Source organism: Sorex fumeus, unplaced genomic scaffold (genome assembly GCF_029834395.1).
Source record: "Sorex fumeus unplaced genomic scaffold, SorFum_2.1 ptg000072l, whole genome shotgun sequence".
Taxonomy (NCBI): domain Eukaryota; kingdom Metazoa; phylum Chordata; class Mammalia; order Eulipotyphla; family Soricidae; genus Sorex; species Sorex fumeus.
Genome location: NW_026606129.1, coordinates 49747210 through 49763343, shown reverse-complemented (window position 1 = coordinate 49763343; position 16134 = coordinate 49747210). Strand labels below are relative to the sequence as shown.

The following is a 16134-nucleotide window of genomic DNA, read 5'->3' as shown; positions in this document are numbered from 1 at the left end:
AGGTACTTGCTATGACTCTCCCCACTTTGTAGTTGAGGAAACTGGAGGCAAAGCAGAGGTTAAATAGCTTGAAATTATTGAGGTTATAATGTACCCCCAAGTACATGGGGCTGGAGCGATAGCACAGCGGGTAGGGCGTTTGCCTTGTACACAAGCCAACATGGCCGACGCGAGTTCGATTCCTCCGCCCCTCTTGGAGAGCCCAGCAAGCTACCGAGAGTATCTCACCCTCACGGCAGAGCCTGGCAAGCTACCCGTGACGTATTCGATATGCCAAACACAGTAACAACAAGTCTCATGATAGAGACGTTACTGGGCCCGCTCGAGCAAATCGATGAACAACGGGAGGACCGTGAGATCCGTGAATGTACCCCAAGATCATAAGCGATTCCTTTCCATCTCTAAGCACCCTTTTTTGTAGCCTTTGGAAATCCTCCTTTATATTCAGCTAAATCTCCAAAATTCTCAGTCTATTCTCTGAATCCAGCCTTTATCTTTCTGCTCTAGCTGTAGCTTGGCTTATTCTTAAGGCATCTCTATTGGCAGTTTTTTTCTTTCATCTTCCTTATAACCCTGTAGGAGATATTTGTCCCCTTTGCTTCTCATCCTGCTTCCAGACTATTCTCTCTCATACTTCACTAATATTCCTGGCTTCAAGCCTCACATTATTGTATTCCACCAGTTGCTGTGCCTCCTTGTTTTAGTCATCTGATAATACCTGGATTGTTTCTTCTTATTTCCATCATCTTTGCAATGATAGGTCCTCCTATTCCTTGACCTTCTCTGCTCCAAGAATCTTGTCTCCTTCCTTCCTTCCTCCTTTCTTTCCTTTTCTTTTCTTTCCACTTCTTTCATGTGAAGCAAGGTAGTTTTTATTGAACGAACTTTGCTTAGAAAGATGTGAGAAGAGAGAAGAGGGGAAGTGCATGTTCAAGAGAGACAGGCTTCTTTAAGGTGGAAATAAGCAAGTAAAGAAATATAGAGACAAGGAAGTCAGATACATGTTTAAAGAAGAACACAAACTTGAAGAGCAACCCCAAGGATCTTATTTTCTATCATACTTCAGTCACATATTCATGCTGTTATGTCAAGACCTACAACTTTTCATACTCATTGACCACAGTCTCCTTCGACTTCCCTGTCTGCTGTTTTCTCAGCACCTTTACTGACCTCTGCAGCCCTGACAACTCACTGAACCTGCTGCCTTTTAACTATTCCTCACTTCTTTACTAACCTTCGATTCCTAGTTGAGTGATTATAACCACTAATTGGCACATAACCTCAATAGTTTTTGGGTTTTTTTTTTCTTCCAAGTTACTTGGTAAAACCACATTCTCAACTGTCCACTTACTGCACCACAACACAACTATACTTGATTAAGAAAATATACAGCTCTGCTGATGGATAAACATGCCTATTAACATTTAAGTAGACTCTCAATACTACAAAACCTGGCAAGCACATGTCAGGCCTGTGTGCAACTCGCAGTCTTCACAACAGCAGTAGCAACACCAGTGAAAGGGAATGGCAGGGGAATAAATATGTTTTAAAATAATCATTAGGGAAATGCAATAAAATATTTTAAATAAAATTATTCCTTCCTAAACACACACACACGCACCCCACACATACGTAGCCTATTTTTCTTTAATTTTTCCTTATGCTCATTGTTTCTTTGTCTTCCTTCCTTCCTTTCTTCCTTCCTTCCTTCCTTCCTTCCTTGCTTTTTTCTTCTTTTTTCTTACTTGATTTTGGGCCATATCCAGCAGTGCTCAGGACTTACTCCTGCCTCTGCACTCAGGGATCACTCCTGACAGGACTCTGGGGACCATACGGGTTGCTGGGTATCAAACCCAGATTGGTCACATGAACCCTACCTGCTGTACAATCTCTCTAGCCCTTTGCTGTTTCTTTTATCTTATCTATATGCTAGTTCCCTTTCAGACAGAGAATATTTTTAATTGATGGATGAATGGAGAGATGAAAGGCAGGGAATCAGTAATTAGGAATTACTGTAGGTAGAAAAAAATCAGAATTACTTCTTAGAATGAGGGGTAAATTGCACCTGAAGTTAAAGATCCTGGTTAATATTACTTGGCTTATACCAGGAATTATGCATTCCAGGTGGAAGGACTATATTAAACACTTGTAGGGTTTTGATCTGAACCTGACTGATCAGAAGGAAAGGAGATAAAATAAGATTGGGGATGGGCTGGAAAGACAGTATAGGAGGTAAGGCTCTTGCTTTGCATATGATTGACCGTGATTTGTGTTCACAGCATCACATAGTGTCCCTAAGAATCGTCAGTCAGTTTCACTCCTGAGCAGAGTGAGGAATAGCTCCCGAGCACTGCCAGGTGTGCCCCCCCCAGCCCCCCGCAAATAATAATAATAAGGTTGGTAAGAGAGGTAGAAAAAGAGATTCTGACATGGTCTAAATCTGTCTGAAAAATAACCTATGACATAAATCAGCATAGGAGAGCTAGTAGTTATTGAGTGTCTCATGTGAACCCAGTGTTTTAAGTTAATTCTTGTTATTAATCCTTTAAGTAGTTCTAATACTTTATCTTCTTGACAAGACCAAGAATCAGGAACATCAAAAATTAGTGGGTGGAGGCCGGAGTGGTAGTACAGTGGATAGGACATTTAACTTGGATGCAGCAGGCCCGGGTTCAATCTCTGGCATTCCTGAGCCAACCAAGAGTGATCTGAATGCAGTACCAGTAGTAAGCCCTGAGCACCACTGGATGTGGCCCCAAAACTGAGAAAAAAAACAGGAAAGAAATAGTGGGTGATTGGTGGATGGTCCAGACTGAAACCCCAGTATATAACTTCAAAAACAGACTCCTCCTTGATGTTTTCTCATCCTTGAATAGCACTGAAATTGAAAAGACATGCCTTCCAAGTTCTAAATTCTAACAGAACAGTCTGTACAACTGATGGTAAATACGTTGACAAGAACTCAAACATCTTTAAAGGTACCTTTCTCCAAATAGTCCTGAATTAATGTTAGCTGTCTTTGAGTTTGAAGTGTTCGTCTGACTTTATTATGAAACATTATTGCTCAAGAAAAAAAAAACCAACCCTTAAATATGTATTGAAACTTCAGAGCTCACTAATCATAAATGTATGTGTTGTTGAACATAATGCTGCTTTTAAGCAGCAAGTACCTGAAGTGATGCTGTGACACAGTCAGCAGAATATTTTGCCAAGAATTTGGTGCCATTGGTCACTAATTTCTACATGGTACTCTTCATTAGATTGTTCTGCCTTTTATATCTTAGGCTCTCAATGTACTTAAACACTGTATCTTTATAGTCTTTCACAGTGTGTAGTATTTTTTTATCCATAGCTATCTTTGGCTGGAAGATAGTACAGCAGGTAGGGCACTCACCTTGCTGACCAAGTTCAATGCCCCAGGCACCACCAGGAATAAAGCACTGCTAAAGATGATTTAGAAACCCAGACTGACTCAAACTGGATTATGCCTCCCTCAGATTTATGTGTTGATATCTAACTCTAGTATCGTTGTATTAAAAAATAAAGTCTTTAATTTTTTAAAAACTTTTTTTGGTTTTGGATCATTCCCAGTGATGCTCAGGGGTTACTCCTAGCTCTACACTCAGGATTTATTCCTGGTGGTGCTCAATGGGCCATATGGGATGCCGGGAATCAAACCCGTTGGTTGTTAGTTGTATCAAAGCAAATGCCCTACCCATTGTACTGTTTCTCCAACCACAGAAACGAACCTTTAAAGAGGTAATTATTACACAAAAATAAACTGAAAATGGATTGAAAACTTGTATGTAAAACCTGAAGAAGTAAATTCGTAGAAGAAAACAGGTTGGAGTGATAGCTCAAAGGCTGGAGCACCTGTTTTGCACGCAAGAGGTCCACTGCATGGTTTCCTAGCATAGTTCCCTACAGGAATCCGGCCCCCCCACCCCTCACTTAGTTCCTGAACACTGCTAGGTGGTGCTTAGAATAATAAAGGGGGGGAGCGGGAAGGAACCCAGGACCTCACACTTGCAAAAGCTAGCACTTTACCCTAATCGCTAAACTTTGTCCCGGGTCTGGTGTGATAGCACAGTGGGTAAGGTGTTTGCCTTGCACACTACAGACCTGGGTTCGATTCCCAGCATCCCATATGGTCCCCCGAGCACTGCCAGGAATAATTCCTGAGTGAAGAGCCAGGAGTAACACCTGTGCTCTCTGGGTGTGACCCAAAAAGCAAAAAAAAAAAAAAAAATTTTAAGCTGTGTCCCAAGCCCATTTATGATGAATTTTTATCTTGCTCCAAAAGCAGAGGCTACAAGTGTGTAAATAAACAAGTGAGATTGTATAGAGTAAAAAAATCTCTGCACAGCAAAAGAACTAAGTAATAAAATGAAAAGTCTGCCTACTAAATGGGAGAAAATATTTGCATCATGTATCTGATAAGGGGTTAGTATCCAAAATATATGAATACATAACAACTCAATAGGTAAAGAAAGCAATTAAAAAATTGAACACATTTTTTAAAGACATAAAAATGATTGACAGATATATGAAAAATGTTCAAATCATTATCAGGGAAATTTAAATAAAAACCACAATGAGTCTCATACTTGTTAGAATAACTTATTTAAAAAATCAAATACTGGTATTTGAAGAAAAGGGTACCTCTGTGTACTGTTGATGGGAATGCAAATTAGTACCAAATATGGCAAACTGTGAAGACTCCCCCCCAAAAAACATAATAGGGGGTGGGCATTTGATTTGAGAGATAGTTTAGTGGCTTAGGCACTTACCTTGGATGCAGCCAACTTGAGTTCCATCTCTTATACCACATGTGATCCCCTGAGCACTACCAGGGTCTCATGAGAGCATAGCTGGGTGTCACCCATAAACCAAAATTATATATATATATAGTTGGTTTGTTGTGCCCCCCTCCCCCCATATGCCCCGCTTCAAGCAGTGCTCAGGGGTTACTTCCGACTCCACACTCCGTAATCATTCCTGGCTGGACCATATAGGATGCCAGAAATCAGTCCTGGTTTGGCCTTGTGCAAGGCAAATGCCTTACCCACTGTACTATCAATAATAATAATTTTTAAAATAGGGCCAGAGAGATGGTTTCAAAGGCTGGAGTCAATGCTTTGTATGTGCAAGTTCTGGGTTGTATCTTTGGTACCCTATGATTTTTGCTGGGGGTGATCTCCATCACCCAAGTTAGGAGTATCCGCCAAGGAGCCTCCAGCACTGCTGGGCATGACTCCAAAACCAAAAATATAAATGAAAAAAATTAAAATACAGCTATTAGCAATGATCCAGCAATTCTACTTCCGGTTATTTATCTAAAATAACTGAAAACACTTACTTGAAAAGCTATCCGCAGCTACTTATTGGTTTCAATATTACTTGGCAATAGTTAAGATAGACGAACAGCTGCAGGTAGCTCAGAAGGCTGAGCATATGCTTTGCATGCAGGAGGCCTGATTTCAATGCCCAGCTCTACACATCCTCTTAAGTACCACCAGGAGCTGAACACCGAGTTAAGAGTAGCATCTAAGGGGTTGGCGCGATAGCACAGCTGGTAGGGCATTTGCTTTATACATGGCCGACCTGGATTTGATCCCTGGCTTCCCATATGGTCTCCTGAGCACTGCCAGGAGTAATTCCTGAGTGCAGAACCAGGAGTAACCCCTGAGCATTGCAGGGTGTGACCCCAAAAGCAAACAAACAAAAACAGTAGCATCTAAGCACCTCTGAGTGTGGCCCGAACCCCACCCCCCCAAACAAAAAAAGGTATGTAGGCAGCCTAAGCATTCATTCATGGGTGAATGGTTAAAGGAAATGCAGCATATATGTAAATAGTAGAATACGATATATGGCCATTGAAAAAATAAATAATATAATAAAATAATATAAAAATAATAAAATGAAATAATATAAAAATAAATAAATAAAGGGTAAAATGCATTACTTGCATGCAGGAGACCTGGGTTCAGTCTTTAAAAACCTTTTTAATTTTAAGGAAGTTATTTAACAAAATGTTTCACTTGGAAAACCAGGATTCATTTCTTTTATTCAACATGTAATAATTATATACAGAAAAATTTTGAAGCTGTTCTTGGTTTTAAAACCTTTAATAAAAACATTATAATTGTTTGTTGAACCAGATATGCAAAAATTTTGTTGTTGGGTTTTTTTGTTGTCATTACACATTCAGAGCAAAATAACTTACTGAAATATAAAGGTAAGAACCGAATGAGCATTAAACTAATAGAGAAAGTGGGTCTTTTCAAAGAACCAGCTCTTTCCCCATCTAACCCATCTCCATTTGATATTGCTGAAATCATACCATTTGCCAGCTTTGTAAAATGAAATATGTTTATCCACAAATATTTCAGGGTAATTACAATTCAGTGAGATCATTAGGGTGGAATCCTAATTCAGGGCCGGCAGAGAAAAAGATATTAGGAAGGCACACACGAAACCAAATGAGTACACGAGGAGAAGGCAGCTGTGTGCAAGTCAAGACAAGAGGACTCAGGAGGAACAAAATTGCCAATATCTTGCTGTTAGACTTTAGTCCGAGTACTGTGATAAAATAAATTTGTTGTTGAAACCGAGCAGTCCCTGTTATTTTATTACTGCAGTTCAAGATAATACACCCCATGAATCTGAAGGGCAACACAGGGACACAGATCTATGACCAAGAACTACACTCTTTATTTATAGAAATTAAATGGTGTTCTCATAAACACATTTGAATGATTCACATTTCTGGGTAATGGAAGCACCAATTAAATTTGGAATAAGAAATTGTTCTGGATATTTCTATTGTCATCTTGTATTTTTATATTACTTACTAGTGACATCTGGTGGAGAACTGTGGCAAAATTTAATTTCCTCAGGGGCTGGAGCGATATAATACAGTGGGTAAGGCACTTGCCTTGCTTTTGGCCGACCCAGTTTTGATTCCCGGCACTCCATGTGGTCACCCCTGTGCACCTCTAGGAGTGATTTCTGATTGCAGAGTGTGGAGTAATCCTTGAGCATTGCTGGGTGTGGCCCCAGAAGATAAACTGTAGCACTGTTCTCCGGTGTTCATTGATTTGCTCCAGCGGGCCTAGTATCACATATAGTCCGTTGAGCACTACCAGGAGTGATCCCTGAGCCTGGACCCATAAGTGAGCCCAGAGAACACCAGGCATGGACCTCCCCCCCAAAAAAATAAAATAGAGAATAAATATTTATAAAAGAAAATTTAATTTACTTTAAAAAAAATGAGGGGCTGGAACAATAGCACAGTGGGTAGGGCATTGCACGCGGCCAACCCAGGTTCGATTTCCAGTATCCCATATGGTCCCCCAAGCACCAAGGAGTGATTCCTGAGTGCAGAGCCAGGAGTAACCCCTGAGTATGGGCTGGGTGTGACCCAAAAAGCGAAAAAAAAAAAATGAAAGCACTCATAAGGGGCTGGAATGATAGTACAGTGGATAAGATCCTTGCCTGGCACAGGCGACCCATCTTCAATCCCCAGCATACCAGATGATCCTGAGCACTGCCAGGAGTAATTTCTGAGTACCAAGCATGGAGTAACCCTAGCATCACTGGATGTAACCCAGAAACAAAAAAGCACACATAGGGTTTTTTTTTATTTAAATTTTATTATATAAGGTTGTTCACAATAATTTATTACATTCAGTATTCCAGTACCAGTCCAACTACCATTACACCTACCACCACCATTATTTTGAATTTTTCCAGCTACCACCCAGGCCTGCCCTAATAGCAGGCCCTAAATAATTTATTTTGTATTGCTTGTTATGCATAATTCTCTAAAAATGAATTTAAAAAAAGGTTTCCTTAGAAGAAAGCGTGAAGATTGTATCTCACCCTGGAGTCGTTGAGCCCATGTATAAGAAATTACTAACATTGTTACAGGTTGAGCTTTTTGTGCTAATATTGTTTTGAAATTGGTTGCCTTCTACCTAATATCCTGTCAAATGAACACACATAAGTTTTTACTCAGTTTTCTCTTTACTTTTTTTCTCTCTGCAAATTCAGTCTGTGCTGAGGCCTTTAATCCTGATGAGGAAGAAGAAGATACAGATCCACGGGTAAGAACTCTATAGCAAAGGTGTTAGAATTGTTTTATTTCTTGCTCTATTTTTTTTTTGCACTTCAGATCTAATTATGCTGATAATTAAAATAAGTACAAATTAAAATTTCAGCAGCATGCATTTTTTTTTAATCTAACAGGCAGATATGAAGAAGAAACAAAGCAGCATTGTTTGTGGTTATGGCAGGAAATGATTTCTAGGACCTGGAGAGAGAACAGCAAATAGGGTTCTTACCATATGGCTGAACTGGGTTCAGTTCCCAGCACCTTCAGCTCTTCCAGAAGTGATCCCTGTAGCAGAGTTATGAGTAAGCCCCAAGCATAGCCAGCTGTGACCAATCCCGCCCCCACAAAAAAATGAAAAAAAAGGTTGTCTAGCTGTAGCTATCATGGCCTTAAATATAGTCAAGTGTTCTGACTAAACAGTTACCAAAAGGAAGATGATTCATAACTGATAAACAGTTGGATATTCCCAAGTATGTGCAAGTGAAGATCATTTAAGTATAATAATAGTCAAAAGTAGAAACAACTTAAATGACTCAAAATAGGGGACTTCCAGGGACTATATTCAGATTCATTCAGATCAGGGGAATATGTACTCATTGGAAATGATCATACAATGCTAGATTTAATGACATGGAATGATATTTATATGAAGTACTTTTTACATAGCATTTTATGAAGTTAAAAATTATTTGAGGGGGCTGGAGCGATAGCACAGCAGGTAGGGTGTTTTCCTTGCATACGGCCAACCCAGGTTCGAATCCCAGCATCCCATATGGTCCCCTGAGCACCGCTAGGAGTAATTCCTGAGTGCACAGCCAGGAGTAACCCCTGAGCATCGCCGGGAGTGACCCAAAAAGAAAAAAAAAATTATTTGAGGATTGGGAATGTGGCTCAGTGTTAGAGCACTTGTCCTTTTATGTGTGAAACCCTGGGTTCAATATCCAGTACCCCATATTCTCCCAAATACTAGGAATCTCTGAGCATCAAGCTGTAGCCTCCAAGCACCACTGGGTAGAGCCCACAAAACCTTTCCAAAATTATTTCACAAGTTTACCAATATAAAGAACCTATTTGGAAGGATGTATTCCATGTGTTAACAGTAGTTGTGGCAAAACTGGTTAATTTTTGGTTGCTATTTTTTTTTAAACCTCCAACATTCTGGGGAACTAGGAATTACTCCTGTAGTACTCTACCCTGCAATGTGGACCTCAAGATTTGCTATTTGGGTCTAGCAATGTGGTGATGTTCAGGTCCAATGGTGCTACTAGTGGGGCGTGATTTGAGGTCATACCTTATACAGGAACCATTTGGTGCTAGGGAATCAAACTCAAGTCCTCCAGTGTGCAAGGCATACATTTCCCCCTTTGGAGTGCTTTGAAAAACCTCGGGGTTTTGTTTTTCGTTGTTTGGGTTTTTGGTTTGTGGACCACACTTGGCGGTGCTCAAGGATTACTTCTGGCTCTGCACTCAGTAATATATTCCTGGTGGCTCCAGGGACCATATGGAGTGCCAGGGATCAAACCCAGGTCAGCTACATGCAAGGCAAACATTCTACCCGCTATACTATTGCTTTAGCCCAACTGATAAATTATTTTATCAAAACAAATATGATCCATCATTTTAAAAAATTGATATAAGAGAAAATTTAATCTTAAAGGTATGCTTAAAATGAGTAGCCTCTGACACAAAGGTCCTGAGTTTTAATCGTGACACCACATGGCTCCCCAGGTATCATCAGGTATAGCTTTGAAAGCCTGAGCACCACCCAGTATCATTGGGTCTAAGCATTGAACCGTCCAGCCCAGTGGCTGAGTAGTGCCAGTAGTGTACTTTACATTTCTTGGCAGAACCCTCTCAATCCCCCACAAAATTAGTAATTTATAAAAGATTTCTGAAGGTTTTTTAATAATAAAGTGCTATCATTGTATGAACATACGGATTTTTTGGGGGGGTTGTTGTTTTTTTGTTTTTGTTTTTGTTTTTGTTTTTTTGCTTTTTGGGTCACACCCAGCGATGCTTAGGGGTTACTCCTGGCTCATGCACTCAGGAATTATTCCTGGCGGTACTTGGGGAACCATATGGGACGCTGGGAATCGAACCTGGATTGGCCATGTTGGCTGCGTGTAAGGCAAACGCCTTACCTGCTGTGCTATTGCTCCAGCCCCAAAAATACGGATTTTTAAACTGTAAACTTGCAGTTCTAGGTATTGTAAAATTCTTGGTATTTTTTTTGCTTTTGAAAGTTGAATTTTTCTTTTTTTTTCCTTTTTAAAATCTGTTAATTTCAGGGACACCCAGCGATGCTCGACTCTACTTCTGGCTTTTTGCTTAAGAGTTACTCTTGGCAGGGGTCAGGGGACCATCTGCAATATCAGGGGTCAAACCCAGGCCTTTTGCCTATAATTAGGTGTGTGCTCTAATTCTTAGGCTCTGGTTAGTTGTTATCTTGTTGTTGTTGTTTGCTTTTTGGGCCACAGCTGGCGATGCACGGGGGTTAGTCCTGGCAGTGCACTCAGGAATTACTCCTGGCGGTGCTCAGGGGACCAGATGGGATGCTGGGAATCAAACCCGGGTTGGCCTTGTGCAAGGCAAATGCCCTACCCACTGTGCTATCACTTCAGCCCCATTAGTTGTTACCTTTTGGACTCCATTTACTAGATTTATAGTATATTATAATTAACATTTTATGTATTATTTCTTGTTGATTAGTGATACACCTTTCTTTTTTCAGGTGAAGACAGTACTTAGGAAGGAACTTGATAGTTCTCTCAGTTAGAGCATCAATACCCAAGCAGTAATTATTTCCTTTTAGTTCAATAAACAGCTATTGAATATCTACAGTAATAGATACAGTTTTTGAGCACCCTCTAAATGTCAGATACTGTTTTAATCATTGTATGTTAACTCATTTAATCCTCAGGAAAACCTAGTTTCGTAAATACTACTACTACCGATAATAAGAAATTGTTGATGTTTGAATTCTAGTTTGTATAGTATACCCAGTGATTATTTGTGATACCCACTTAGAGTTCAATAGACAAATCAAACTTAACCTGAGCTCTTTTAATGTTCAGCTCAGGCCCAAGTCTCTAAGGTTACTTCTCACTTTTTTGTACTCACATTAAATTTTCCAGCAAATCTGATGTATTGCAATATTCAGTCTCCAAAAACCACTACTTCTCCGTTCCTGTATGGCTGTCACCCAAACCACCACCATCTGGCACTAGGACAATCACCAAAGCATTTTGACTTTTATTCTTGCCTCCCTCTAGACTGTTCTTCACTCAGAATTTGTAGTTAACCTTTTAGAACATAACTCAGATCTCTTTCCTTCTTCAATTAAAAATCTCACATTGTCCCATGTGTTACTGGGAGGAAAGTTCCAGTTTCATGACCCACAGTGACCTCTGTGTTTTGTGCATCACCTCTATCAACCCCTAAACCCAGTCTCTCCCTTTCACCTCTGCTTTAATCACACCTGTTTTTTCTGGTTGTTTTCAAGCTGCTCTTCACCTCCCATAAAACCTTAATTTCACTTGCTGTTCCTTCTGCTTGAGTTGTTCTTCCTATACATATGTTCACATGACTCACTCCCTCAGTTTCTCCTTACTTCCTTGAGATTTTTACACAAATGTCACGCTTGTGAAGCCTCATCTCGTTTCCCACCCCCATTCACACATATTCTTTCTCTCTTTCTCTCTTTCTTTCTCTCTGTGTCTCTCTCTCTCACTCTCTCTCACCATTTCCCACCTTATTCCCCTCCTTAACCTTGTCACTCTTATGTTTTATGTATTTATTGTGTGTGATAACAAGTATTCCTGTTTATGTGTTTACTGTTGTATCCATAGAGGTAGGACAGTACCTGACACCTAGTAGATGCTTAATAATTGTTGAATGAACACATTTGTAACCCTCTTCTTTGTGAATAAGAACCTTCCAGGGGTAGCTAACTTGCTACCAATCATAGTTGGTTACTCCATGGTTTAGTGCCCTTCACCCCTGTTATATTTGCCTCTCCACCATCAGGGTAGCATTTGGTATTGGAATAAAATCAAAGTTAGAGTAAACTTGCTCTTAGTCTTCCCCACATTTTAGGAGAAAGAAATATACCAGCTTATAAAGTAAGGTTTTTTTCACTGGAATTTAAATTTTTTTCTATTTTGTTTGGATTGGCAGGTGGTTCATCCTAAAACTGATCAGCAGAGATGCAGACTTCAGGAAGCTTGCAAAGATATTCTCCTTTTCAAAAATCTCGATGAGGTAAATTGATATTTTTCTTTTGTAAATTGATTTCTTAAAAGTATTTTTATCTTTTGGGGCTAGGAATTTACAGATGACTTTTAATATTTCTTCAAACTGCTGTGGTACTTTCCCAAGAATAATACTTTTTGAAGACTGTAATTTGGTCATGCTAAAAGGAAATGTTCAGGTTCCGTGACCCTGACTTAGTGAAATGTCAGAATTTATGTTGCAGAATTTACATTGCAAATTATATTGCAGATTTCTCCAAAGATTTCAATATGGAGTTTCTTTTATTTTTCTTTTTAACCATTAAGATAATGTGTTCACACCAAAGTCCCCAAGATTCCCCCAGCCATACCCCTATAATGTGGACTTCTCTTTTTTGGCATTATTTAACCCACTGTACGTACAACTACTTATCAAACATTAGGTATGTAACACCTCTTGTGATTACCTTTCCAAGATTATATCAAGCTTGGTATGGTAAGAATTCAGAGTGTGTGTGTCTGGTGCCTGGAACAGTAGTATAGCAAGTAGGGCACTTTCCTTTCATGCCGCTTGCCTGGGTTTGACCCCTGACACCTTCTGTGTTTCCCTGAGCCTGCCATGAGTGGTCCCTGAACACTCCCAGGTGTGGCCCCAAAATAAAAAAATAGTGCATGTATCTGTAGTACTCCTTCTATTATCAACAACACACATATACACAGAGTGTATACCTAGACTTGTCATTCCTCCACTGATGGAGATAAAAAGCATTGAAAACCTCCTGAATTTGTAGGAATCTACAACTCTCTATGTTTCTTATTGAGGGCCGAGTACTGAAACAACATGAATAACTAAACTGCTAGCCCTAGTGGGATTAGCATTCCCCTTTTACCCAACTCCTGCAAAGTATGCCTTTTGAAAACATCACCACAACCCTCTCTAGTAATCTATTTGTTCATTATATATTTATTAAATGAATCTACCACCCTTGGTGTCTGTCTATCGAGTCTGTTTGGTAGCTCTGTGATTATAAGAAAAGCCAGAACTTTAATCAGAGTTTGTTAGTCTAAGGTTAAAATAAGAAATATGAGCTTAAGAAAAGCCTGGAGGAGCCAGAGCAAGAGTACAGAAGGTAGGGTATTTGCTTGCATGCAGCCTACCTGGATTTGATCCCATGCACCCATCCATTTGGTCTGCTCCAGGAATGATTCCCTGAGTGTAGAGCCAAGAGTAAGTTCTGAGCACTCCTGGGTGTAGCTCTGAGCACTGCTGGATATAACTCCCTCACCAACATCCCCCCCCCCCAAAAAAAAAAAAGGAAAAAAAGGCTTGGAAAAGCTGCTTATAAAAGGTATTGGTGTTGGGCCTCAGAGATAGTCCAGTGTAGAAGACATGCTGAACTGAGTTTGATACCCTGGCATCAGATATGGCCCCAGGAATGACCCCTGAGCACAGAATCAGGAGTAAGGAATCCTGGAGCATCGCCAGGACTGAACTCAAAATTTCTTTTCTGATATTTTCTCTTTTTTTTTTTCTTTTTTTTTTTCTTTTTTTTTTTTTCTTTTTTTTTTTCAGTATTCAGGGGATCATATGGGATGCCAGGGATTGAATCTTGTGTGTGTGTGTGTGTGTGTGTGTGTGTGTGTGTGTGTGTGTGTACAAACACATATGTAAACTTTTTTCTTTTGGATGGGGTCATATATAGTATGTTTTAATGTCATGATTCTTAACCACTAAATACGTCATATTTTCCAAGAATAACAATATTCTGCATTAACACAATGCCATCATCAAACCCAAGAAATTTAACATTGATATATTACCTATAGTGCAGTTTATATTTTCCTAGTGAAGTTCTCCACAGCTTTTTGGTTATGTTTTGTTTGCTTGTTTTTTAATGAAACAAGATAATTTTTTTGTTTGTTTTTGTTTTTTTAGTGAAACACCATGAGGTACATTTATAGACTTACAAACTATCGTGCTTGGGTTTCAGTTATACAATGATTGAGCACCCATTCTCCACCACCAATGATCCCAGTAGCCCTCCCACCCCCCCAACCCACCCCGCCTCTGTAGCAGGGCATTCCCTTTTGCTCTCTCTTTCCTTTAGGGTGTTGTAGTTTGCAATAGAGGTATTTAGTAGCCATCGTGTTCGATCTGTAGTCTACTTTCAGCATGCATCTCGCTTCCCAAGTGAGTCCTCCAAACATCCTTTACTTGGTAGAAAAAAGTTTTTATTGAACAAAATTTACTTAGAAAGATACAGGAGGTGGGTAGAAGGAAAGGAACCTGAGTTCAAGACAGAAAACAAGCTTGAGTGAGCAGGCAAGCAAATAGACATCGAGATAAGCAAGCAAGATACGTGTTCAAGAGAGAGCACAGAACTGAAGAGTAGGCCTTACTGTTTTTCATTTTGAATCACAGTGTGTTTGGATTTTGCAGTTATATTAGTCCCCTAGAATGCTCTGCTCACACTTTATGACATTGATTTTTTTAGAAGATTCCAGGCCAGAAAAAGAATCACTCAGAACATAGGATTCCACTGTACGGTCCAGAGAGTAACATATGTTACTGTGTGTTTGGTCCATAAAGTGAAAATATGGGTTGTTTGGATTTAAATAGAAAATTTCTGGCCACTTTGCAGTCACATTCCACGTGAAAGTAGATGGCACATGAGAAGCAGACCCTCAATTTTAGTGTTAACTTGTACAGTATAATAGAGCACTTATGGAGCTATGGAATTAAAGAGATAGCTTTTGGTTATTCCATTTGTTTTAGGTAGCACACTATCACTGACAGAACACAAATCACGTAGTATAATGCAGCAATAAAATTATTTTTTTGCCATATATTCAAGCCACATCTTTTGTTGAAGCTGGTATACCTCCATTACCACCCCCCCCCCCCCCAAACAGGTACTGATGTCCCTGAGAGAAAGATAATAGTTCAAGTCTGAGATCACTGCTTTGTTTTAATTTAATAGCATTGTATTCTTCTTCTTATATTTGTCTGCATAGTTACTTTCTGGTTATGGCAGGTAGCATTGGTAAGTAACTGTATGTATTTTATATACATCTTTGAGGAATTTTAGTTATCTTTTAATAGATCTCACTTAGCTAATAGATCTCAAATAGTAGATCTTATTTATTGAGTACCTGCTATATGATAATTTCCTTAGATTTTTCTTATTTATAACAATTCATGATCTATAAACAGTTTATTAAACACTTTTACTTATGGAGAAACTGAAGTTTAACTAGGTAAGTGATGTACCTGAGCAGTTAGAAACAGTTGTTTTGTTGCTCATAACTTTCCAGGGTATCCCAACCTTTAAATTTGATGATCCCAATACATGTAAGAAGGTCGTATTAGGAGAGTGTAACTGGAAAAATGAATGCCATGATTCAGATGAGTTAGTTTTGCACTTTCTCAGGGACTCCCCACAATTGCTTGGGAAGCAGAGTCGCCTATACCTGGTAGTACAGTACTGCTTGGACCTGGAGGTGCTGGAGCCAGTAGGGCGACAGTGGGACAGTGTGCAAGGGGGCCATACAGTGCGGGGGATCAAACTCAGCTCTGCCGCTTTGAACTATTTCCCTAGCCCCAAATATAGAGTAGATTTTTAAAACAATGCTGCCTCAGAAGATTTGACATTGTGTTGGAACATGGAAGCTAAATGGTCATAGGAAAGCATTGATCTCAGGCAGCCCTCGGTTTCTACTTGGACATAGGAGGTTTGCATTGTTTATTCCAAAATGAGATAAGCATAGTCATCTTCCCTCCTGCAAATA

General features: G+C 39.6%; 1 protein-coding gene across 2 annotated transcripts in view; it reads left to right on the top strand.

The window, feature by feature from the left end:
• Window positions 1-16134, top strand: part of PRKAR2A (protein kinase cAMP-dependent type II regulatory subunit alpha) — a 94026-nt gene that overhangs the window by 51846 nt on the left and 26046 nt on the right. For both annotated transcript variants that reach the window (XR_008794486.1, XM_056128965.1), the window contains exons 3-4: window positions 8056-8108; window positions 12293-12376. Coding sequence is in view for 1 of the 2 variants with exons in the window: in XM_056128965.1 (XP_055984940.1) it covers window positions 8056-8108; window positions 12293-12376 (137 nt within the window). In the remaining variant the exon portion in view is untranslated. The remainder of the gene's footprint in view (window positions 1-8055; window positions 8109-12292; window positions 12377-16134) is intronic.